This window comes from Tyto alba, unplaced genomic scaffold (genome assembly GCF_018691265.1).
Source record: "Tyto alba isolate M040663 unplaced genomic scaffold, T.alba_DEE_v4.0 Super-Scaffold_45, whole genome shotgun sequence".
NCBI lineage: Eukaryota > Metazoa > Chordata > Aves > Strigiformes > Tytonidae > Tyto > Tyto alba.
In genome coordinates, this window is record NW_024881321.1 from 37,843,572 (window position 1) to 37,869,300 (window position 25,729).

Consider the following 25,729-nt stretch of genomic DNA (forward strand, 5'->3'; position numbering starts at 1 on the left):
CCTCAAAACTGAGGAGAAGAGTCTCAGAATAAATTTATCGGGGGGTAAAAGTCTCAGAATTGGGTTTGGTTTTGGTTTGGTTTTTTTTTTGGGGGGGGGGGAGGGTGGGGGGGCGAGGAACGGGCCACGAGGGCGGCGGGGTTCCCCCTCCCCCGGTGGCCTCCCCCCCCCAGCCCTCCCGGAACGGCGCGCTCAGGGCGCTGTTTCCGGGCGGGAGGGAAGGGAAGGAGGGCGGGCGGGAAGGACGGGGGGCGGGTTTGATCGCGGCACCGCCGGGCAGGGCAGCTCGGCGGGCGGAGAGGCCAGGGCGGCCGGCGCGGCGCCGGGGCCGGGGCCGGGGCCGGGGCCGGCTCCCCTTAGCTTCGCTCACAGACCCCGCGGGAGGATGAACCTGGAGCGGCTGAGGAAGCGGGTGCGGCAGTACATCGACCAGGTGAGGCGCGGGGGGGGGGGAAGAAGCGGCCGCTGGGGCGGGGCGGCTGGCCCGCCGGCCTCCCCCGAGGCAGAGCCCCTCTGGGCCCGGCACAGGGAGCCTCAGCGGCCGGGGGGGTGGAGTTAGTTCATTTCGAAATACTGCCCCGTTTCCCCTCGACAGGGAAGGAGTGCGGCGGGCCTGGGCGGTCTCCGCCGGGAGCCGGGGCGTGGGGCCGCCTCGTAGCGTGACGGGGCCGGTTTTTAGGGTTTCTTCCTCGTTTGGAGGAGGAGGAGGGGAGCCCGCTCAGGGAGCGGTAGGGCCGCTGCGTGGCGAAGGCAGGTTTGCGGGATCCTTCTTTCACGGGCTGTGCAAGTTGGGCCGTACTTAGCGGGTGATTATACGTGCGACACTGCAGACTGCTATTAGAGGGCAGGCTTGTTTTCATCCGTTGATGGATTCAGCAATTATGTTGCTGCAGGGCAAACAAACAAACAAAAAACACAACAGGAAAAATGCATTAATAAATTAGATTAAGTATAGTGTGAAACTACTCTGCTCTATTTCTAGTTCAAAGACTTCATACTGGCATTGCGACTGAGAGAAGCCCATCTATTCGGTTAGCACGAGTGTTTGTGCATGTGGCCAGCAAGTCTGGCTGGAAGATTGATTGAGGACCTAAGTTAATTTGGTGGATTTTATTGTTTTGTTTTGCAGTACTCATTAAACTGGGTCACCTAGCTGCTGTGTAGACACTTGTGGAGTTCTGAGGAAGGGGTATTGGGCAGAACATGAGACAGCTTCTTCATGTAATGTAGTCAGCCTTTGGTGCGGTAGAACTGCTCAACAGAAGTTTTATAGTGCTCTGTAGGCACCCTTTGGTAGTGTTGAAAGATTTATTTAAACCTCAGTTCTTGTAGACAGCTATTACATACGGAGGGATTTGGTTGGTTTTTTTTTTTTGGTGGGGTTTTGCTTTATCTTTTTTTTTTCCTGGGAGAGCAGATTGAAACCAGAATATTCTCTTGGCAAATTTGCTGTGCATTCTTAATCCCCACCAGGTAGTAAATGTGGGAACACAGGATAGAAAAGACCACATAGGTCATGGAGCATAGTGCGCTGTGAGGACTAGAATCCCATCAGTGTACATTTCAAAAAAGTCTGCCAAACCTCTACTCCAAACTCATAACACAATCTCTGAGACTGTAAACAAACTCCACAACTGTAATGTCGTGGGAAAGAGCAGAAGTGATCAAGGCTTTTCTAGTGTTGCAAGTCCTTGCAATGGCAGGAGATCCGTTAAATGTCCAGCGGATCCTGGGAACTATATTATGCATTATATCATGGAGAAGGATAAAAAGGAACAGTAGCTCCTGCTGATCTTGTTGGAGAATAATCCCAGCCAATTCTATGAGGTTTTGCATAGCACCCCAAATCTAATGGCAACTTTAGCTGAGTTAGTGGTGTATACCTGCAAACTCTGCTTCTGTCGGATCTCTAGTTGCCACCAGTCTTCTCTGTCACCTGCCTCTCCTGAACCGCAGGCTCAACAGTGAAAGTGTGTATCCAAGAATAACGGGAAATTCACATGCAGGGACTGTGGTTGGTGGGACGCTAAAGCGTCTTGACTGGAGAATGAAAATTTCTTAATCAGAGATGGTGCTGCTGAAGTTTCCTGAAGTAATTTATGTGTCTGGGTTAGTTTTTTGTTTTGTTTTGTTTTTAATATAGTATTCTCTTCTAAAATGTAGCATTTATTTTAACTGGAGGAGGGGGATTCTTGCTGATTTTCCAGTGGTAGCAAATCAACTAATGCCCTATTGCTGGACTTGCATAGCACATACCTTTTGGTCAAAGATATCTGCATTTTATTGAAAATAAATGAACAATCTCACTTCAAATTACTTTTTGATATCCTTTAGAAGTTGCAGTACTGTCCCTTTTAAATTGTTTTTTTAAATTTATGAAGATCTTAAGTGTAAATCACTGTTCATTAGATACTACACGCATAAAGATGTTGAATGTTAATGAGGTCCAATATATTTCAAAATAGTCCAGAAAAGCAAACCCCAAATAAATACTAATTATTTCTATCATGCTTTTACAGCAGCAGTATCAAAGTGCCCTATTTTGGGCAGACAAAGTAGCTTCACTGTCTCATGGTAAGTAGTTACTTTTTGCTTTGTTTTGATTAACTTCTTTCTGGTAGTGTTCTGTTTTGGTTTTGTTGGTTTTCAAGCTGTGTGGCTAAATGTTGAAGTTTTGAGTTTGGCATGGGTGCTCTTCTGTGATCTTTGGAATGCAATTTTTCCAAATAGAGCAGGGCCAGTCTTCCCTTCTGAACTTTGTGTTAAAATTAATGTTTGGCCAAACCCTAAGAGGCCAAAAGAATAAAAAGAGGGCCTATGAGAGACAGCACAGGTTTCCTACAGGATTCACTGTTGCTCTGGGTGACTGGTAGAATGAAGGTTTACAGAGTGAGCTGATGCTGGTAGCCCACCTGCCTACAGCCGCAGTCCATTTACGCTTCTTAAAATGATGGCAGGGGCTTGATCTCACGACAGCTTTGGTTGCCAATAAAGTGGGAGAGTCCTAAGCTGCTGTTCTGCAATTGTAACTTCAAGGTGCAGAAGTCTAATCCTTTCACTTTCACTGTTGTTTGGTTCCCACTGATCTTTTTTGAGAGAGCCAATTCTGGGTTGTTTTTTTCTGCCCCTTGTTCAAGAGCAGGGTAAGCTATAACTGCTACTTTTTTTTAGATCTGTATCACTGTTATCTCCTCATGTCACACCTCTAGTATGAGATTTTTTTTTTTTTATTCACTGTCTAGTGCATTATCTGATGTATTTGAAATGAAAATCTGATTATTTTTTCATTTTAATCTCTCACTGATAGATATTATAAGTTGCTTATACATATATGTATATTGAAGAAAAACTTTGTAACTCAACAGGATGCTAGAGTAGGGGAAAAATACTTCTCTAGTGAAGCAAAAGTGAATATTCTGTATGAAATCGTTTAAAGATATATTATAAATTAATGGTTTCTAATTTGTTCTTTTATTTTAGAAGAACCACAAGACATCTACTGGTTGGCCCAATGTCTTTACCTAACAGCTCAGTATCATAGGGCAGCACACGCCCTCCGATCGCGTAAGTTGGATAAGGTAAGTTACTTTAGTCAAAGACTTACTACTGTTATTCCACTTCTAAACCTCTGCTGCTAACCACGGTGACTTCTTCACCATCGGAGGATAAGGTTTATGGGAAATTAATTTAAAAATCTTCATGAGGTAGTTATCTGAACCAAGTATAGCCCTGTATTTAATAGGCCAGATTGAAGCTATTGTCCCCAGATAGGGTCACAGAAGGGAAAAGGGGTCTAAGGATGTAACTGTAGCAGGTAGGATTAGGTGGAATGTCACTTCATGTATGGTGGTTTAAATTGTCCTTCTACTCTGCTAATGAGTGGTGAAGGCAAGAGTGAAGCAAGTGTCCTTTGAGAGTTTCAGAGTAGAGAAAGTGTTACGGACTTACTTGTTTTGGTCAGTAAAGATTTTTGGAGGTGAAAGGGATGAAGAAGCCATACAGCTGAAAAAGGAAAGAGCAAAATAGGGTCTAGCAGTGTAAGTAAACATGCTCTCTCTTTATAACTGATGTATGAAACTTCTCTTTCAGTTATATGAAGCGTGTCGCTACCTTGCAGCTAGATGTCACGTGAGTATATGTTTAACCTCCACTGGAAACAAACCAAACTAAATAAAAGATATATCTTATGAAGATTAGGTACCAGACAGGCAGTGTAGATGTCTGTGTTGGTTGGAATAACAGGGTTACATTTTGTGATAGTTGATTTAATTCTTTCACCTTCAGTATGGTTGATGTGGTATCCATTGTGATGCTCTTCTGAAGAAACCCAACCGACCTTTTCTTCCAGGAAAGAAAATATTCCTCTAATATTTTGTGAATGTGAACCATTTTTGTCTCATGTCTTCATGTTTGCATTTTTAATTGGTTGGTTGTAGTATGACCACAGGAGATGTGATTTATGGTTGTATAAATATAGTTAGCAGCTTTTTGCCTCTGTATAAAATGTGATACATAAATACTAAAATGCAGTGTTTTCATAGAACAACTGAATCAATTGGTAGATTAACCATAGAAATTTGAAATAGAATAATGTGTTGTTTATAGAATAAGATGACTGTATTTTATTAAAACCTGTATTAACTATTTTTAGAGGCATATCTGCTTCCATGATTGCATAACGCTGAGTAATAAATTTTTCTGTAGATGTTAATTTTATTTTTTTTGCGTATTATTGATGACTAGTAAAATAGTTGGCTTCAATTATGAAATAACATATGTCAAAATAAGAATATGCATTCATGAAAAAACGGCTGATAAGCACTGGTTGATAAAATTTGTGCCTTTGAAATGTGACACTGTGTTTATTGGTGCTTTATGTACAGAAGTTTCACATCCCAACCTTGTTTTTTACATGCATATGTTTGGCTAGTATGCTGCAAAAGAACATCAGCAGGCCCTGGATATTCTTGATATGGAAGAGCCAATCAACAAAAGACTTTTTGAAAAGTATTTTAAGGATGAAAGTGGGTTGAAAGACTCTACCACAGACTGGGAGATGTCACAATCCTCTGTAAGTGACATTTTTAAAAACAAATATTTTTGTAACTGAAAAAAATGTGTAAGTTCGGAAAGTGATTTTGCAGCTGTATGAATCTGAAACTCTATGTGCTTATGCTTTCTTTTTTGGATAACATCATTTTTAAAAATGCTGAATTGTTCTCCTTTTGTTCAGAAGTCATATGATAGCTTGTCTGTATGAAAATAACTTGGTTTGCAAAAATGAAGAGTGCTTTTCAACAACTTCTCATAAATTATTTGCAGATACTGCAGGAAGTTCATGATCCAGCATTGGTTTTTAGAGTCTTTTAGCTCTAAGCTGTAATTTCAGCCTTGATAATGTAAAGTAACACTTCTTTCAGTTGGGCTGTAGGTTCTGAGATAACGGAGCAAGTTTTCTTCTCCTCCAGATATTTTTAATAAGATATTTCCTTAATCACTCAAGTGTTCTTCTCAGTGGGACGTTTTTTTGATTACACTTGAAAATTATGTGACATGAAGGTGAAGTTTTTGAAGCTCAGTGAAAAAATTCTGTATAGGCACACAGTTAAAAGGGGTTGGTACCACGTGTAGGCGGAAGAATTCATGAAGAGTCTTTACTTTCGGAGTTATCAATTGAAGTTTATTAGCTGAAACTACAGTGAATGTGATTGACAAACAGCATTTTCCCTGCAAGACTAAAGTAGCAAAATGGGTTAAATCATTGATGCCAACTGGTTTTGAGTTCTGGTGTTAATGGGCTTGAGGGAGAAGTGGATTAGACTGCGTTCCTGGGAACGTTAAAGCTACCACTGCAAGCAAAGGAAGAAGTCCTCAGCTTTGTTTCTTCTTGCTCCTTCACCATTTTATCCCCATTTCATACTACTCTGGCCCAGGTGTGGATTATTGAATTAAATTGAGAAACTATTTTGACTGCAAAATAACCCAGCCAAAAAACCTCAACTTCATCAGTCCTTACCTTCACCAATGCTTGTGATAATGTAGTTTGGTAATGCAGGGGTGGGTTTGTTTTGCGAAAAGAAGTGGGTACTACTACCAGAGATTTTTAATTGACTTCTGCTCTAGGAATGTAGCTTTTTCACACTTACTTTCATTAGTTTCCACAGACACTATTTGCAGCATAAAAGAGGAGCTTTTTGAGCTGGTAACAATATTACCACTTTAGCAGCTCCCTGGGGTTTATCAGTTTTAATGCAGCTGTACTGTTTCTGATGCAGGGACTCCTCCCAGAGTCAGACTGCCTGGTTAGTCTGGTGATACAGAGGTGTAACGTGCTAACTTTCTCCAAGTAACTGCTTGACACTTCTGTGGCCTTTGGACTGAACTGAACACCTACCTAGGGAGTTCTGAAAGAACATGTTAGTTGTTAGACATCTTAGCACAACTTTAACTGTGGTAATAATGATTTTTTACTACTTTTGTTTCTGCAACATCTATGTTTTGAGTTGAAAAGAATGATATATCTTTCTGCTCAAAATAGTTGAGTCCATTGATCTGGCCTTTTTCATCTCTACAGCGGTCATTCTTGCATGAAATACGTAGTTTAATAGTCAAGTGAATCACTTTTTAAAGTCACTATTTCCATACATTGAATATGAAGGGAATTTAGTATAAATAGCTTACAACTCAATATCAGAGAGCTGGATGCTAGAAGCAGAAAAGATAAGCTCTATACTCCCTGTACTTCAATCATGTGTTCGTTTGGCAGTAGATAGCCTGACAGACCATTCATTTGATTTTTTTTTTTTTAAGATAGCAGAGACAATATTTTATTTAAAGACAGCACTAGAAAACCAGCTTCCATCATACATGAAATGCTTTTTACTTTTCAGGAAGCCCATTTGATTTGTGCTCAAAACCAAATTGCAAACATTGATTCAGTCTTTGACCTCAAGCCCTGCTTTTCCACCAGATCAAGAGCTCTATATGCCTTTTGCGAGGGAAGATCTATGATGCTTTGGATAATAGAACCCTAGCAACATACAGCTACAAAGAGGCCTTGAAGCTTGATGTTTACTGCTTTGAAGCATTTGATCTTTTAACATCGCACCATATGCTGACAGCACAAGAAGGTCTGGATAGCAGTGTTTCCCATATACAAGTAAAATTTAGATGATTTCTCAGTATGCCTTTTTCCTGTATACAAATTAAAGCAATGCTGCAAGTAACACACTTTAAAATATTAAGAATAGAAAATGTATGAAATGAGTGAAAATTATAATTGCTCAAATTTACATTTGAACTTTTATTTTTCAGTCTTGCAGTGGTAAGAATTAAAAGAAACAAAGTGTAATCCACCTGTCTTGTTTGTTGGCTCCGGAAGCTCCCACGCTTTTTGCCCAGCCTAAACAATGTTTTTCATGTGTTCTCAACATCATAGGCTTTGAATCCATGAAAGCCTACGGTGTTTTCTTAGTTATAGTAGTCATTGGTTAATACAGCGTTCTGAGTGATAAAATTTGACATGTAGAGTAAATAAAAATAGTGGTGTGTGATGTCATCTTTATCGAATTTTATTTAAAAGTGTAGAAGGAAAAACTAAGAATTCAATCATCAGTTTCCATAATCAGTAGTTTATTTGGTTTAGTGTAGCTGTACTGTTATCTTCCTTGTAGTTTCAGGGTGAGCATCATAAAATTCTCTGCATCTCTAAGTTCTTAAAATGTTGGAACTTGCTATTTCTCCTGTAATATGACCACTTCAATTTTATTTTTTTTCAATTCACATAGAGAAAGAACTTCTTGAATCTCTACCTCTTAGTAGACAATGCACAGAAGAAGAACAAGAATTGCTTCACTTTTTATTTGAGAATAAATTGAAAAAGGTAAACTCCAACCAAAACTGACTAAAAAGCTGTAGAATTGATTGAGTCTTGACTTCAGATGTAAATTTTCTTGGATTCCATTTATTTTGAACATTGTAATAAAGACAGGCTTTGTTGTTTTGGCTATTTTAAAATTTATGATGTAGAAGACACCACTTTATGGGAGTAGTGTAATAGTTTTGTGTAAACTTATTTTGTGGTGTGGTGTGGTGACAACTTGAATTTTTAGCTTTATTTCTTGACAAAATTCTAGGTGGGGAAAAAGAACATTAATAATGTAGGCAAAATGTAGGTTACCTGAAAATACTAGGATATAGCAACGTTATTCCAGACTAGTTTTTCCAAAGGTAATGCAAGAGCGCTGAAAGCCAACTATATATTGCTCAGTGTTCATTTCTACAGCCTACACTTAAGATACTGACACTGGCAAACATCTTTCATATTCTAAATGAGCTTTTAAGTACATTATAAAGAACCATTTTACCAAAATATGTGTTTTACAGACTTTTGGCTTAAAACTAAGAGTTTAAAGCAGCTTAATGCTTCTTAAATATTGTTTTAGAACTAAAAATATTAATACTTATACCATCTGATTTTAGATAGGCGGTTGTTTCATGTACTGTTTCTTTTGTCTTTCAGTATAATAAACCCAGTGAAACACTGATTCCTGAATCAGTAGATGGTCTTCAGGAAAACCTGGACGTGGTAGTATCCTTAGCTGAAAGACATTATTATAACTGTGATTTCAAAATGTGTTACAAGCTTACTTCTGTGTAAGTATGGAAAGCAACTCTGAGTGTTTTTTTTCTTATAGGGTATAGTATAGTAATTATGCCTGGACTTACAGCAGATACCATTTTTCAGTGCACTGACACACATAACAATTTGATACAAAGTTTCAGGTCTTTAGAAGGTGTAGTTTGTGTCTGGCAAGACACATTATTTTTTTTATGACATGTAGCAGAACTATCCAAAGCAAAATTCCAGTTAATCATCACTGTGCTGTACTTCCCTTCATCCATCCTCATCTTTGCTCTAGTACCTTCAGTCTTGTGTGTTCTCTACGTACTTCTTGTTTGGCCTTCAGAATGAACAGATTTGGATCCGTTGGTTAGTTAGGAAGTATGATTTCTCTGGCTGATTAAAAGTTACGTTAATTTTGATGTGCCAGGTATTTTGTCTCAGTTGTTACGTAGCCCAGGCTCACACTGCTGCTCAGTTGTCTGACGGGTCAGAAAACCAACATAGATTGCTTCTCAAATGCTGTAAATATGAACATGTGGTTGTGGAGCTATTTTTTCTGCCAGCCTGACAACTATCTTTTTAAGAAAACTGTATGTTTGTGTATGTACTGCATAGACTCTGAATATTAGTAGTATAAAATAGAAGGGGTTTTGTTTCCTTTGTTGTTGCTGGTTTTTAATAGTACAGCTTCTTCTTAGCTGAAACAAGCCATCACTATGTAGAACATCCATGGAACACAGTACAGGCAAGATTTTGGGGAAGGCTGTAGAGAATGCTGAGTTACGGTGAATTTAAACATCTGAGTAAAATCATGATCCTGTTGAAATAAATTACTCCAATTAAGTCAACAAAATTATACTATTGCATCTTTGTTTCTGAAACTTAATTGCCACATCTTGTCTAGCAGTGGCAGGAGTAAATGTCTCCTAAAGAGGAGACTGATCACAGATGCCAGAGATTGGAAATGAGTCTGAGAAGTCCATATAGCTTCGAAGTTTTAGACTCTCTTCAAAAGGCCATTTAATATACCTGAATGTCAACTACACTTTTAACTATTTCAAGGTGTACTTCTCAGGAAAGGAGTCATAATGTTGTGCTTCTGATTTAAGAGATTCTGTGAATGGATTTCAAGACACATTTTTTTTTTTAATCTGCTTAGTTTACCAAATGCCAGTGCTTACAAAGAGGACACATGCCTACAAGCCATGCCCTGCATGCAGTCTGTTGTCTGTGAAACTAGCTTTCTCAATGCCCCAGGAAATAAAAAATTGAAACTGAGCTAAATACATTTCGTGAGTCATACTGCTTAGTGTTAGGCTCAGAAAGCTGAGGACTGTTGCTTGAAAGTTGTTGTCAAATGTATGGAGAAGATGAACAGAAATGTTGCTGCTTACTGCTTAGATTTGAAGTGACTTGCAAACAAATGTGCATTGTGTTCTGTTTTTTTAATTGTAAATTCAGCTTGCAAGAATTTTCTGTTATCCTCTTCTGTTAAGCTAAATCAACAGTTATTTTTCTGGTCTTAAGATTGCCTTTATTATGCTGTTAATAGTTACCTTCTAGTCACAAATAGTTTTCCCGTGCCTAAAGTGGTAATTAACTGAAACATTATACACTATAAAAGCAGCTTGCTTATAACACATTAAAATTTTTGCTATGTACATTCAGATTTTTTTTTTTCTTTTTAGAGTGATGGAAAAAGATCCTTTCCATGCGAATTGTTTACCTGTACATATAGGGACACTTGTGGAGCTTAATAAAGCAAATGGTAAGAAACACAACATTTAATATGAGTCAAAAGAAGATTTTAAAGCTTCAGTTTAAAAAAATAATTAAGGATGCCAAGAAACCCCCTCACATCCCATTTAAAAAATTACATACATTTTTCCTCCTACCTGCAGTTTCAAGAAAACAGTGGTAACTGCAAAAGAAGGGAGTTTCAGAGCTGACAGCAGTGGGGTGGGGAGTAGTTGTGCAAAGAGTCTATTCCTTCATGATCATGAGTGTCACGGTCTTATAACCACCAGGCTGTGTAGCCAGAAAGTTAGTGAGCTACTCCTTTTTTCTGTCGTTTGATTTCTGTTTTGAGGTGCTTTTCCTAGAGTATCTAGGTGTACTTTCTCTGCTCGACAAGAAAGTAAAATAAATTGACTTAAACTAGAAGGAACTCTTCAGCAGTGTGTATACTTAGGTGGACATGCTTTTTCCACATTAGGAAAAAATTCTAGACTCTCTTTGCCTTTGCTGTTGTGAAGAACTCTTTTTAACTTCAAACGAGTTAATAATCATGCAGCACCTTTGGAATGACAAGAATAGCTTACTTGCAGGTGGCATGGGTTTTTCTCATTTCAGACTGCATATAAACATCCAAAGCAAGTGAGGAGCTTGAATGTCTTTAAAACCAATTGGAAAATAGAATAAGGAGCTCATATGATTTGCAGTCTCTCAAAGGATGGTGCATTGTATGTACGCAAATAGGTCGTTAGGTGTACTAACACTTCTCAATGTTTAGTAAATGTATTTTTCAGTTACTTTACAGTTAACTACGTCTGAAAATATGGCCAGTACTCTGATTTTTCTTCTAAGTCTGCCTTGAGAAGAATTTTGTAAATAAATTAGTATTTTATAAGCCAGTTTTCATATTTGATTTTTCTGAAGTCAAGAATTGATGCAAAGTACTCCAGGACAAACTTATCAATTTAAGAGCACTGTACTCTGAGGAAATAGAAATTTTGTGTACTGTAATGCTATTTCTTTTGAAATTGCATAGGCAATAGAATTGTTATACTGTATCTGATTACTTCCACTATTATTAGAAAATCTGTAGTAAGTTAATCTAACAACTAGAATTATTATTTTTATTAGAAAAGTAATCACTTAAATTATATTATTTGGAATAATACTTATTTGGTTTTGTCCTATTTTCAGCATATTAATGCACAGGACTCTAGTTTGAAATTGATCTAGCCAGTATGTTATACCTTTTAGGTGTAGGGAGTTCAGTAGTATTCTACCTTGACAAGATATATTCAAGTGTAATACCACCAGCATTTATTTTAATTTATGTTAATGACCTACAGTGTTGCAGAATTCTTAGTGGATGGGATGTATAGCTGATAATGTGCTGTGGAGACTTATGGGTGGGGTTTTTTTAGTTAATTGCAAAACCAAATCTATTTTGAGGTAGTTCGAAGCATTACCACTAATCAGAAAACATTCATGTTCACTTGTGAATTAATAACATTAGATATTCTGGGTATTTTGTATAGAAAGCTACAGGGCTTAAAACATCTTAGTGTTTTAGCATGTTTTAATTTTCTTTTCTTGTTTCTTCCCACTATGTAGAGCTTTTTTATCTTTCTCACAAACTGGTGGACTTGTATCCAAATAATCCTGTAAGTTGTTCTAAGCCTTTATTACCAGGTAGTTTTTTCTAAGTGAAAACACATGAAGGAAGTAATGCAATAGTCAGTTTGAGCAACAGAATTCAAAATCTGTTTCTGGCTGAAGCTACTAAAAATGGTTTGCTCCTTTTATTTTATGCATTGTCTTTCTTTATGCCAAGTTTATTTTTTTAAAAAGAAAGTACCTGTAAAATACACTAAATGTGAGGTATTCAATGTGAGATATTTACTTTGAATAATAATTTAAAACAAATGCTACAGTAATAAATGTATATGCCGCTCTGGGCAACCTTTTCCAATGCTTGATCACCTTCATAGTGAAAATTGTTTTCCTTTTACTCAGACTGAATTTCTCACATTGCAACTTGTACCCATTGCCTCCCATCCTATCCCTACACCTCTGAGAAGAGCCTGGCTCTGTCTTCTGTATTCCCCACCATTAGATAGTTGAAGACAGCAATAAACTTTCCACTTAGCTCTCCCTTCATGAGACTGAATGAACCCTGTTAAGAGACCCACATGTCAGCAGTTCTAGCTTGTCTGCTAATATCAAATAATTTGAAAAGCTGTGATTTCAGTGAAAATGTTACTAACTTCTCCAATTATAATCTGTTCCTCTGTTTTGCATCACCTGTGGTGGTGTTTCACTAAAATCAGTGTGATATATCTCATAATAATTCTATTCTGATTTTAATGTGCAGGTGTCATGGTTTGCAGTAGGATGCTACTATCTCATGGTTGGCCACAAAAATGAACATGCCAGAAGATATCTCAGGTAACTTTTTTTCTGGTTTTCCTTAGTGAATCTGTTGCTCACTTGCTAAATAAATATTTAATGTTCATGCTTGTTTGTGAGCTCATAAAGTTAATGGAAGCCTCGATGAACTGGCTACTGCTAAAATATTCCTTTTGTTGGCACCCTTTTTTTGATATAGCAATTTAGACCTCATCCATCTAGATACTTCAAAAATGACAAAGACTTGTGTGGAATCTTTTTTGGTAGTCACCTTCCTGTTAGGGGCAGGTTTAGTCCCTGCATTCGCTCATGCTGCCAAGCTAACTACAACTAGGTAACGAAGCCTCAGTTCTTATCTTAAGGATGCTCTGGCATTCTCCCAGGTTCAAGTTTCGTATCTTAAAGGGAAGAGTTAGGTAGAAAATCCTGACGTTTGGCTGTCTAGTTCTTTGTGCAAGCAGCCTTGGACTTTTTAGGCTGGTCAGTCACTCCAGTGCTCTTTCCTGTAGGTTTTCTGTATGTCTGTTACCAGCACTGGGGAGCAGGACCTTGCTGTGAAGTAGGGCACTTGTTTTGGTGCTATAAGCTTAAACTGAGAAGGCTTAAATCGATCTGTAAGGCTTTCATATTTCTTCTCAAGACCTTTATAGCCAGTATCTGTAAAGATGGGTTAGTAATTTACACTGTTTAAATGTCTGGTTATTATCAGTAAACTATTTAAATTCCTGACAAGTGCCAGTGTGAAATTCTTCAAGAAGCTGTCCAGAGTGACATAGGTGGTTTTGGTGGGAAAGTAAAGAATATCTTTATTAAATCTGCAAGCATCTCTAGCTAGAAAGGGTCTAGAGATGTGTTAGGAAAAAAAAAAAACAAAAAAAAAAAAAAACCACCAAAAAAACAACAACCAAAAAACCAACCCAGAACAAGCCATCAGAATTCAGGGTAGTTCTGGCAAGGAGGAAAAAAGGTCTGGTAAAACTGAAACAGTAACAAGATACCCAGGTTTCCTGGAGAAGAACGATAGTGTGTAACTACAAAGCTAGGAACAACTGTGGGCTTGGCAGTAGTTTTAGAAAAGGATGTGGAGGTACCATGGATAAAAACACAAGCTCCCGTATCGTTGTTTTGGAGTCAGAGGCCGTCATGCTGGAGCATGCTGAACAGGGTGGAAGGCAGAGCTGAGTGGGGCCTGGTAGTGTGTAAGGAAAGTATCCTTCTGGCTGCTCCAGAAGCACCTACCTGCATCCTTCAGGTCTTGCAAAAGGGCTTACCTCATCTCAGCACCAATTAGGAAAAAACAGGATTTGTGATGGAACATAAGCCATTTTTTATAACAGTAACAAAGCTGTGTGGTGATGTGTCACTGTTGGCAAATCAACATGTGTGGAGAGCTCAAGATGGATGTGAGGCATTTGAATTGAACTCAGGAGAAGGCAGTAAATAAGCATTCTGGAGAAGGTGGCCAGGGAGGGAAGTTTTTGAAGTGATTGAGGCTGCCTGGGATGTAGGGTGGAAAGATGGAAATGTTCAAATATGTAAAGTTTTGCCCCAGGAGACAGCAAACAAACTGTCCTCTAGGATCTGTGATGAGAAATGCTGAATTTAACTGTGACAGACAAGCTTTAGATTAAATGTTAGAAAATAATGAAGTGCTTAAGGATAATTAAGCAGTCAAATAGTTTACTTGTGGAACATGTAGGATGTCCACGTCAGAAACTTTTAAGAAAAGATTGGGCACATCTGTCATGAGCGGTTTAGTTATGAATGCCCTTGCCTTCAGACTGAGGAAATAACCTACAGATCTTTCTACTGTTCCTGTCGAGTCCCTCCAGGTTGCAGTATGATGCTTAGGTTGTAGTCTTCAGCACAGGACTTGAGTGACAATTTATAAATTTCTCTGATGGATGGCAACTGTTTGTGATGTGACAGAGAAATACTGTTGTCTTCATTAAGGCTAGTATAATTATATGGCAAAATTTCAACACACAGTTCAACCTAAGTGTTCACTTGGTATTTTCATATCCTGTTTCGGAAAGTTATATTTGCTAGAATATATTTATTTTGAAATTTATAGCTAGAATCTTGTAATACGTTGAGTCACTACTAATTTTTTCTGTATTTTGCCCGATTCACCTATTATATCATTTTTTATGTTGAGTAATATTGAATAATTCCTGTTGTCCATGAACAGCAACATGAATAATATAATGAATTATTGAAAACGTGTGATTCTTTTAAATGCTAAATAGTCTGTTGAACTTTTAAAATGAACTTTGTTTACCACTGGTCATTACAGAATATTATGTTAATAGATACCTAAGTATTTGGCATAGCATTGCTATGTAAGTAGTCACCTGAAGCAGATGAAATTTCATTTCAGATGGGTTTGCTTGTGACTTGCTCTTGTTTTTAGCAAAGCTACTACACTCGAGAGAACCTATGGACCCGCGTGGATAGCGTATGGACATTCATTTGCAGTTGAGAGTGAGCACGACCAAGCAATGGCTGCATACTTCACAGCTGCACAGCTCATGAAAGGGTATGCCAAAAATGTCGTATTCAGAAAAATCAAAATGAATCCATAAATAGTGTAGAATACTGACCTATATCTCTTTAAACAGTAGGAATAAATTTGCAACACTTATCTGGTAGGATAATTGCATCACCTGCATTTAGCTGTATTATTTGTGATTACTGTTGTGATTTTATAAATTCTAAAGACTTACGTTTAGGCAATCTATGTTCTACCTGAGAGTTCTCTGAAATTTGTGAATCATGTTTGTCACACCAGGTCATAAGCTGCTGTATAGTAGTATCCTGAACAGTAATTTCATGCTATGGATAAGGTTGTAAAATGAGTAGTGGACTAATCATGTCACATTGCATATAGAACTATTGTATTAGATTGTAGTTATTGGTAAATGTACTCCCTTTAATTATTACTTCTTCCATATTCCATTTGTAAATGACACGTGTGAAGGAAACTAGGAAAAAAACCCTCAGAACTAACTTAAGCACTGAGAAAATGCATGTAAATCCAGAGCAAGTTACAGTTACGTTCTGGAGTCCAACTTCTTGTCAATAACTAACAAAGATGTGAAGTCTTTTAAACTGCCCCTTAGGTTAATAATCCATTTAAATCAGCTCTTACTTGGATGTACATAAATATATGCAAACACCATTGGCATTTCTTTATTGTTTGTGATGCCGTTCCTACTAAATGCGCGTTTGTTTTTTTGTGTGGTTCCATATTTTTTTTTTCTTTTTTTAGATGTCATTTGCCGATGCTCTATATTGGACTGGAATATGGTTTGACCAACAACTCAAAGTTAGCTGAAAGGTTTTTCAGCCAAGCTTTGAGCATTGCACCTGAAGATCCTTTCGTTATGCATGAAGTCGGAGTGGTTGCGTTTCAAAATGGAGAGTAAGCTTGCAAAATAGGATTGAACACAGTCTTAAACATGGATTATTCTGTAGTGTAATGTGCTAATATATCTACTAAAGTACTTGAGTTGAACAATAGAATACAAAATTTCTTTTGGTTCTAGTTTAGTTGGTGTTTACCCTAAACCCTTGTTTTCTGCATTGCTCTTTGTTTAAAATAGAACAAGGAAAGGATTTAATGCTTGAGGAACATGCAGAAATCAATTATTATCTTGTGTGTGCCTGCCATTGGTTGTTGCATGCCTTGAAAATGCATCTGTCTGCACACACAAATGCACACACGCTATAAAATTTTGTACAGCAAAACATTTTATGTGCTCAAGAGGTTCCAAATATATTCTGAAAAAAAGCCAACAGATATAAGAACTGCTCAGTGAATATTTTTGATTTGTTTCTGGGTTTTTAACTTTGTCTTTTTAGTTCTTAGGAGCACATGCAAAATATAGCTGAATGTCTTTTACGTCTCATTTCACTCATACGACACAATAATGTCAAAGAATTGTTCCTTGTAATACAGTTTTCACATACTGCTAATGAAAACTCTTCACTAATTTACTTTTCTTTTCCCCCACCCCTGCAATTCTTAGCTGGAAAACTGCGGAAAAGTGGTTTCTGGATGCACTGGAAAAAATCAAAGCTATTGGAAATGAGGTATTTTTCCTAAAAACATCATAAATATGTAAAACTCCAGGAAATTCTGTAATATGTTGTGACAAAATATGTTGTGCGTATTTTAAGATAGAGGCAATACAATAGAATTTGGAGTTTGCAACTTGGACTATATACTTGTAATTGAGTATGTTGGGTATTTAGATGAGAATCATCACACATTATCTTCAGTGCTACAGGAAGAGGCAGAAAAGTATGTCTCTAGATGAAAATAAAAGAAAATAAGCGTTGACTGGAGAGTGGAATCCGGGTCTCATTCTCAGTCTTGGGTCTTAGTAGACCAGTGGTTCTTGACCTGAGGGTGGAACAGGGTACACATGTGAAGAAGGTTGCTGCCACCTTCAGTGCTAGCCATTTCTTGAATGACTTCCACTTCTGTTTGGACATAATCCTGTACGGATGGATTTGCTTGCTTTCTACCCGATAGAGACACTATGTGGGAATGGGTCCAGGGATGCTTAACTGACTTCCTGAAAGGAATCAAAATAATCACCGGCAAAAAGTTTGTCAGGAAATGTGCTTGTAGTTCAGGCACTTCTGTGACTCATAAGTCAACCAGTACATCCCCGACTCCTCAAACACTGGAACACACAAATGAGTGTCTACCTAGTGGTAGTACCGTTTATTTTATTTGTGTGTTGTCATCTTGCTTAAAGAAACACATTGTACTAGAGTAACTTAAGATGCCTTAATGAAAGCAGTACCGCCTTGTGTCGGGCTTCTTGTGGATTTTAAGGTAGTTTTTCTCAATTTTTAGCTTCAATTTAGTTAATCGAGGACACTGCCTCATGCTACTGCAATTGTTAACAAAGCATCTCCTGCCAAGATAATGAAATTGCTTCTGAGCACAATAAACTCTATAAAGTGGAAAGCACTGAAAAAACTATAATCTTCATGTAGACAAGGAACATGTTTACTAAAACAAACGGCACAGATACTAATTCATACGCTCACCAATATGTGAATAGGATTGTTCTGTTTTTGTTAAAGCTGTATTATTGTTTGTGTGAATGCCACAAACTTTGTAGATCAGGCTTTAATTTATGCATGTGTCGAAATTCCTTTGTGTGGTATTTTTCTTGTTTATTGAGAAGTGCTAAATACCGACATATCTATAAACACACAAATGGAAACTTAGAATTAGAGTGGGAAACATCTAAAATAACTAGAGATACAGAGGTACTCTTACATTGTTATAAATCACAACTTCATTATGTGATCAAGTCCAAATGATTTTTAATTTCAGCAAAAAGTGTTTTAAGGATTTTGTTGGCTCAGATTGTTTTCTGTGTGGCTCGTAAATGAGCTGATTTATTTAGAGCAGATTAAGTTAGACTATGGACAAGACAGTAAAAAAATCCTTCAATATTTATGATTATTTTACAAATACCTAATTTGGGGGGGTCTTCAGTGCTCCTAGGCTGAGAGATTTGATGTGATTTTTTTTTTTTTTTGGTGAAGTAGAAAATAAAATTTTGTTTGGTTTGCATCCAAGTTTTAATATCACTGACCCTGTAAAGAAACTTCATTGTATTTGGGGAATGGAAAAATTGGAATAATTAGTTATTGGATAAATGCTTTGAGGTTAAATACATGTTTTGAAAAGAACTGAAAATGCTCATGATGTTTTTCTTAATCATGAGTGGTCTTGTTCACTTATATATGTTTGTGGGGTTTTTTTTAAAGCAGACCAAACTCAGTTACAATCTGGGAAGCTGCAGTTATTTGAATTGTTGCATTGTTTTGCAGGTGACAGTTGATAAGTGGGAGCCTTTATTGAACAATTTAGGACACGTCTGCAGAAAACTCAAGTAAGCAGAGAGTACTGGAGCTACCTTTACCTGGAATACTGCACAAATGTGTTTTGTCTAGGCCTACTTCTTTATATCACGATTAGGTACCAATGAGAGCAGTGTAGAAAGGAGATTCCTTAAAGCAACTTGTGAATGTAAATACATTAATTGCCCCAGTTTCCTACATGCAAGTTAAAGTTCTTAATCTAAAAGCCTTTCCTTAACTATTGATTCTTATTAGATAGAAATTTTGTTGTAGGCTTCTAGACCCTTGTATGGGTCTGAATTCTAACTGGCTTCTGTCCCAGTCCTGACATGCTTGGATATGTCCGCTGATTTAATTACCCTAAGGGTGGGTATGTGCTCATTAATTGCGTGGATTGGTTCTTACGGTTTTGTTTATTGAAGTGGAATATTCAGTGACATTAACACAGCAATAAAATACTACTTTATGTTTTTTGAGAACAGAAATATTAAATATATCTCTTGAAAGAGCACAAGAAAGTGCAAAGTACATATGCAAGCTTTAACAGTTTTAGCATAGAGAAATGTTTTCTCATTAATTACCTCAATCTGATTTTAACCAGTGTTTTCTTTTGTTTAATCAGTAGCATATCTTTTTTTTTTTTTTTTTTTTTTTCAGTGTCATGGTGTTAATTGTCCAGTTGGTGTATACTGTAATTTTTGCCTCAGAGCTGCTAGTGAGAATGTGATTATGGTAGTTATACTTCTGCTTTGGCCTTGGTAGTAATTGCTTTGTGCTTGAATTGCCAATTAGTCTTTACTGTCATTAGGAAATACGGATGTATAATAGTTACCCCTTCTGCCAAGATCAAACAAAAGGCACTGCTTCTGGAATCTGTTCATAATTGCAGGTTTTTTTCAGATACTTGTTTCAGTTATAATTCCTTTTGTCTTTTTAATTTCTACAATTAATTAGTAACTGCTTGCATCACACTTAGGGCAGCTTGCATTTTATTATTTGTGCAGGTTCAGAAGGCCAACCTAATGTTTTTCTACATCTTTGTAAATCATCTTCCAAGAAAATAGATTTGAGAATTTAGGCAGCTGTACATATGCCTTGACAACTTGGAAATTAGTTACTACAGATTTTTTTTTTTAGTGTTCTTAATACTTGCTATTGCTATTATGAAAAAATTTACTGGATATATGTCTACTCACTGGCATTATGTGGTTGAAATTTGAAAGCATCTTATTAAAATACAGTGGTAGTTAATTGGACAGCTAAATACTATGAGTGAAAATAAAATTCAAATCACGTGTAAGTTTTGTGCAGCGAGCAAACAGTTGCATAACTTTTCTGCCTCAATTGTTACTTAATGCCATGTAATGACTTTGTGTTGCTTTTTGCATAACTTCATTATAACTCTAGACATTAAAATTTCTTCTGAATAGACAATTGCTATCTTTATTTTTAACAACTTGGTACTAGGATGTCAAATGCGACAATTTTATTTCTCAGAGTAATGCCATAATGTAAATTTGATCCTTGTTTTATAAAATAAGAAATACAATTAAGAAGTCTAATTAATGGATAGTTTTCAAAGAAGGGGTGGCTGATATTTGAAAGAAAATAGGGATATGTGTAAATCTTACGAGACAGTAGCAGAATGGAAGTGACAAAAGTACCAGTGTGTGTAGCACTTAACAGTTGTGAAATTTCTGCCCAGAGAGCTTTTCTCATTTTGAACAATGAGTGATTTAGGCTTTATTGCTCTTGTGCCCCCCCGGGGAGGAAAATGAAAGCTGCAGAAACCAAGCTAATGTTACAATAAACAGCATTAAACTTCTAAAGCAATTTACCATATCAGATTGCTAAGATCATCTCCAAATGGGGCCTGGCTGTAGGCAGCTGTTGTGCTACATAAGGGGAACAGTGATTTCTCAATTACAACGGGGAAGAAAATTGTCAATATCCATAAGTCTTTTGTGCATTCTATTATGTTCAGAGTATGATGCAGTAATTTTTAAGTTCTTGCAGGGTTGCATGCCACTGAGCTAAGGAAAATACCTTTCACCCTGAAGATTACTGATAGATCTTCTGTATTTAACCCTAACAGGAAATACGAAGAAGCACTCGAATACCATCGCCAGGCTCTAGTACTAATTCCTCAGAATGCTTCTACTTACTCTGCCATTGGCTACATACATAGTCTAATGGGCAATTTTGAAAGCGCAATCGACTACTTTCATACGGTATGTAACAGGCTTAAATGAAAGTGCTGGTCACAGATTCTGATATTTACTGTGTCATTCTGTTTTAATTTTGGGACAGAGAACCAGCATTTGATCCAGCCTCCAAATCAGTGTTTACTTCACAATCTTAAGAAGATTTTTCCAAAACATCTAAGTTTTCTATTGATTAGGTAAAAAATGGGCACTTTGGGAAATTTAGTACTTGGATCCTTCGTTGTTATAAATTAATTGAATACCATGATTGTCATACACTTTTTATGTACTTGAAGTTCTAATCCAGCTGAAATAATTTAAAATACTTCCAACCTATGCCACGAACTAGAAATTTTACAGTAAGTGCAACGTATGTTCTACCTCATGGCTTGTGAAAGACTCTGTATACATATCCTTTTCTCGTTTTGTTTTTCTGCTGTGCCTGCTTACTACTTCAGCCAGTTCATATGACAATATTATTTTGGCTGTGCAACGTTTTGCTTTTCTGGTGAAGACCGGGTTCTCATAGCTCTGTCAAGCAACAAAACAATGAACTCGTAGCCATCGTGGACTTAAGATGTAAATGGTTTTATTTGTGACTGAATACTTTTTACTGTTTTTTTTTAACAGGCCCTTGGTCTTAGGAGGGATGACACATTTTCAGTCACGATGCTTGGACATTGCATAGAAATGTATATTGGTGATTCTGAAGCCTACATTGGTAAGTCTTTCACTTATGTGACTCTCAAAGTCATCAGGTCCTTTGAGAGGACTCTTCTTCTTACGTCAACAAAGACTCTACCATTACCTAGTTAACTTACAAAGTAGAGTAAAGTTGTTGTTTGGTGTTTTTTGTTGTTTTGGGTTTTTTTCCCAAATGGCTAAATGAGTCAAAAATCGTCAGCAATTGAAGATGATCACTATTTTTTATAGGCATCATGGCAGTAAATTCTTGCCATTATAAAGAAACACTTTGCCATTGGAGGTGGTGATGGTTTCTCTGATGTAAAATAGTGATTTGTGGCATCTTAGAAAGCAAAGAGAATGGGGAAAAAATAAAACAGAAATATGGAGTTAGAAAACCAGAGGATTTGATTTCAGCTGATGCTGCTGTAGGAAGAGATGTGCAAGGCATTTTCAACATGTCAAAACTCTGCTCTGTGGAGACGATAAATTCTTCTGACTCCAAAAATAGTTTTACATATGGTAAAAAAAAAAAAAGAAAAAAAAAAAAAAAAGAAAAAGTGATTCATAACAATAATACATTATATTGCCATAGTTTGAAATACTCTGTGAAAGCCTTCTTCCCCCAAAAAACTTTATAGTGACACATTTCTGCTTCATTGAACAGTGATTTATCTGTAGTGAACACAGTTGATGTCCTGTGAAGCATGTTAATGAGGCTGAAGCCAGTAAGAGCCATATGTGTGCTCTATTGCTTTTCCTGCAGATTTTTTGCACAATTGAAGCAGATGTTTCTTCTCAATATTGTCTTGCTCCATATGTAGTCAGTTAACACATCTGGAAGAACCATGCAGCTGTGCAGTATGCATTAATGCAAGCCATGCTTTATGTAACTTGACAAAAAAAGCCTCTTAGAGAATTGGGAAGGGAACTGGCAATTACTTCTAATAACAGATGTTTGAATCTGAGTTATACTTCTTATACTGTGCTTTTTTTCAAAAAGGAGGCTGCTGTATTTTTTCAGAAAACTCTATTCAACTTCATTAAGCAGCGACAGCTCCCTGTTGGTCTGAAAACAGAGAATCATAGTAGTTTCCAGATGATGTTTCTTTGAGATACATTTTTGTGAGTGTTCACTTGGAATAAACTAATGGTTTGACTGTTTTCCTAGGGACAGACATCAAAGACAAATTAAGATGTTACGACTTTGATGTACACACAATGAAGACATTAAAGAACATAATTTCACCTCCCTGGGATTTCAGAGAATTCGACATAGAAAGGCAAACTCTGGATGAAAGTGGCATAGTAACATTAGAGGCGTCACATCAAAGGAAAAGTACAGATACCAGTCGCCCATTGGAAGAAACGTTTGAGATTGAAATGAATGAAAGTGATATGATGTTAGAAACATCAATGTCAGACCATAGCACGTGACCGCAAATGCTGGTAGAGAGCTCCTTTTGTCTAAGTGTAATATGTTTGTTTTAGCATTTTTGTTATGGTGTTATACTTTCAAGAATTTGCTATTTTTATATGAATTCAAACCACTACTCTGTACTTGACATCGGAGAAGAAATGCTTGCCTTAAGGATGATTAAAAAATATACATGACGGACTATTTCTACAAAATTAATCATACATGATGAAGTAAAAAAATAAATTCACTTTTTTTTTTTTTTTAAAAACTGTTTACTGATCCATGTGTCTGCCATCAGTAAGACTGTGAAGGTTTAAAAATAGTACTTAACACGGAACCGCTTACAGTGTTGTTAAATTGAATAGCCAGTCTAATACAGTATTACTGTGGCTTCTGAGTTTTCATCTTGTCTGTGAGGAATGCTTTCTTAGTAAATATACCCAAAAAATCCATGAAGTTTTGTACTTACTACTTTATAAACATGTATTCCTTTAAGCAGCAATTTCAGTGTTTTTCCATCATTTGACTAATTTGGCATACATTAAATTGATAACAAAGCATGTTACTTTGTTACACTTTCTCCTAGTGATTAATTTCCGTTCTTTATCATTCTATACTGTCTTACTGAAAGCTCATTTAAGAACTGTTTCTGGTAGGCTGACTAGACAACAAACGTGAATGGTGTAAGCGTTAGGATAAATTAGTCTCACCTGGGAAGTGTTATAATAAAGTTGTAAGCCATAGTGTACTACTGTAGGGACTGCAGACATTCTCTTTACACATCGTTGTTTGGTCAATGCAAAGGATTAACCGAATAATATACATACACCATTTTTACAAGTCTCTCAAGTTTGGTAATTTTAAATGTCATTGGTTCAGTGCAAAATTAAGAAGTAAAGCATATGCCTCTGAAACAGCAGCAGTGATTTGTCCATCCACTAACCAGGACAGCTCTGTTTGCTGCCTTTGCATGAATACTGGAACGTATTTTGTGTAAATTTTTCTCTTCCCTTCTCTTCTTGCCCCTTCCACATATATCATTGTGTGGGGCTTAAAATTAAAAACTACAAGATGTCAGAATATTTTATTCTGTGACTTCCAGCTGAGTTTTGACATTAATGTTTAGAATAGATTTCCTGAAGTTTAGCAGTCCAGACTTTAGTGTGAAGTACTTCAGAACTCAAGAATTAGCAATTTTTCTCTAGACGAAGCTTTTTCATGAAATATAAAAATTATTTTTTAGTTAGCAAAATAAAATCATTGATCTAAAATGCAATTTCTACACTGTATCTTAGTACATTTGTGTTAGCGTTTAAACATGTATTTTCAGTTATACTTTTAGCATAAAGTGTATATGTTTGGTTATTGTGATAGAATTTTCATCTACTTTATTGGGACAAGGTATAAAAAACCCTGAGATATTAGTGCAAGTCATTAAATTTTTCCTATACCCTTTTTTGGTACTTTATGTAAATAAAAGGAGACAAGGGATGAATCCAAGTACCTGTATTGAAACCTTGCTGCCATTTTTGCTTTCCAGCAGTCCATCTTTCTTGATTAATGATCCTTTTAATTTTTAGACAATGCTTACTTGTTTATTTTTAATTTTGATGATGAATGGATATCAAAGGATGGGCTGATACTGTAAACTTTGGACTGATTTTTTTTTTTTTAATTTTATTAAACTGTATAGTTTTGCATAAACTGGAAAATATAAACTACTGCTCATCACACCACCTCTGTCTCATGGCTCATTGAGTCCTCAGGGGCCGGGGTCTGAATCCTAAGGAACATACAGTGAGTAGAGACCACTACTTGGAAGAAATTGCTAGGTGGGGAGGCCTTCATTTATTTGAGAATTCTCGTTAGCCAATCTGAGAGAACTGCTAGTGAATCAAAAGACTATGTTTCCTTTTTCCTCTGTTTTGCCATCTTATTTGCTTGCTGTGCTACTCAGACTTTTTTGCTGTGACTGATTATGTCTTGGTTCTTTGGCTCTTTTCCTGATAGTGCTCTCATGAATCTACATCTGGATCAGGGAGACTTCATCGCATCAATTCAGGCCACGTACGTGGTTTGAATGCAGGGTCCTGGCTGTTTTCCACGTGTCTGTGCGTTACTGAGCATGAATTCAAGTTCTAGACACACCTGCACTTTAAAATTCAAGCGTGTTGAGTGAGGAAAAGCTAAGGGACGAGTCTGTGTTTTAACAGCAATTGCACACACTCTCACTGTTGAAATGTGGTTGGGTCCGTGAGATCCTCTTGCTTTCCTGTGAACACCACCACAGTTTTGTAGAGAAATCTGGTTCCATCCCAGTGACAGCGGGAATTGTTCTGTGGCTCCACAGAGGGAATTACGGATGCCCAAGCTGCCATTACATATTTGAACATATGGATTGGAGTACGTGTCGACTGCAAAGTTCCAATACCAATCCCTTATTTTCTTAGACATTAGACAGTAAGGTGAAGGAAAATATTTTACTTCCTCATTCTCAAGCACTTCACCCAAAGTTGCGTGTTCGCCTGGAAAATACGGGATGAGCCATGAGTTTTAAGTGGAAAAGTCTCTATCCAAGCAGACTGGAGGAAAAATGAATCATTTGGGAAGGGTATGCATCTCCCGGCCAGCATTGGTTCTCTCTCCTTCAGTGTGGCTGGCTAAAAGGTTCATACAGAGGGTTTTCCCCTCTTTTGGTATCTGGTAGCTTGGTATGTGGTTCAGTTGACTTCTTATGTTTAAGGTAAACTGGAGATCTTTCCT

General features: G+C 37.1%; 1 protein-coding gene across 1 annotated transcript; it reads left to right on the plus strand.

Annotated features, from left to right (window-relative positions):
* Nucleotides 1-248: 248 nt before the first annotated feature.
* CDC16 (cell division cycle 16) lies at nucleotides 249-24,670 on the plus strand. The gene is made up of 19 exons (XM_042806012.1): nucleotides 249-309; nucleotides 345-433; nucleotides 2,520-2,574; nucleotides 3,481-3,578; nucleotides 4,090-4,128; nucleotides 4,931-5,071; nucleotides 6,971-7,130; nucleotides 7,788-7,882; nucleotides 8,522-8,655; nucleotides 10,315-10,394; nucleotides 11,972-12,021; nucleotides 12,732-12,805; nucleotides 15,180-15,305; nucleotides 16,038-16,190; nucleotides 16,798-16,861; nucleotides 18,629-18,690; nucleotides 20,754-20,889; nucleotides 21,493-21,583; nucleotides 22,718-24,670. The coding sequence occupies exons 2-19, from the start codon at nucleotides 386-388 to the stop codon at nucleotides 22,981-22,983; spliced, it is 1,872 nt and encodes a 623-aa protein (XP_042661946.1). The 5' UTR covers nucleotides 249-309; nucleotides 345-385; the 3' UTR covers nucleotides 22,984-24,670.
* The last annotated feature ends 1,059 nt before the right edge of the window (nucleotides 24,671-25,729 follow it).

Coding starts and splice junctions, on each gene's coding strand:
- CDC16 (XM_042806012.1), top strand. CDS start 386: ATGAACCTGGAGCGGCTGAGGAAGCGGGTGCGGCAGTACATCGACCAG. Junction 18,691..20,753: donor CACGTCTGCAGAAAACTCAA/GTAAGCAGAGAG, acceptor TAACCCTAACAG/GAAATACGAAGAAGCACTCG. Junction 20,890..21,492: donor CAATCGACTACTTTCATACG/GTATGTAACAGG, acceptor TTTTTTTAACAG/GCCCTTGGTCTTAGGAGGGA.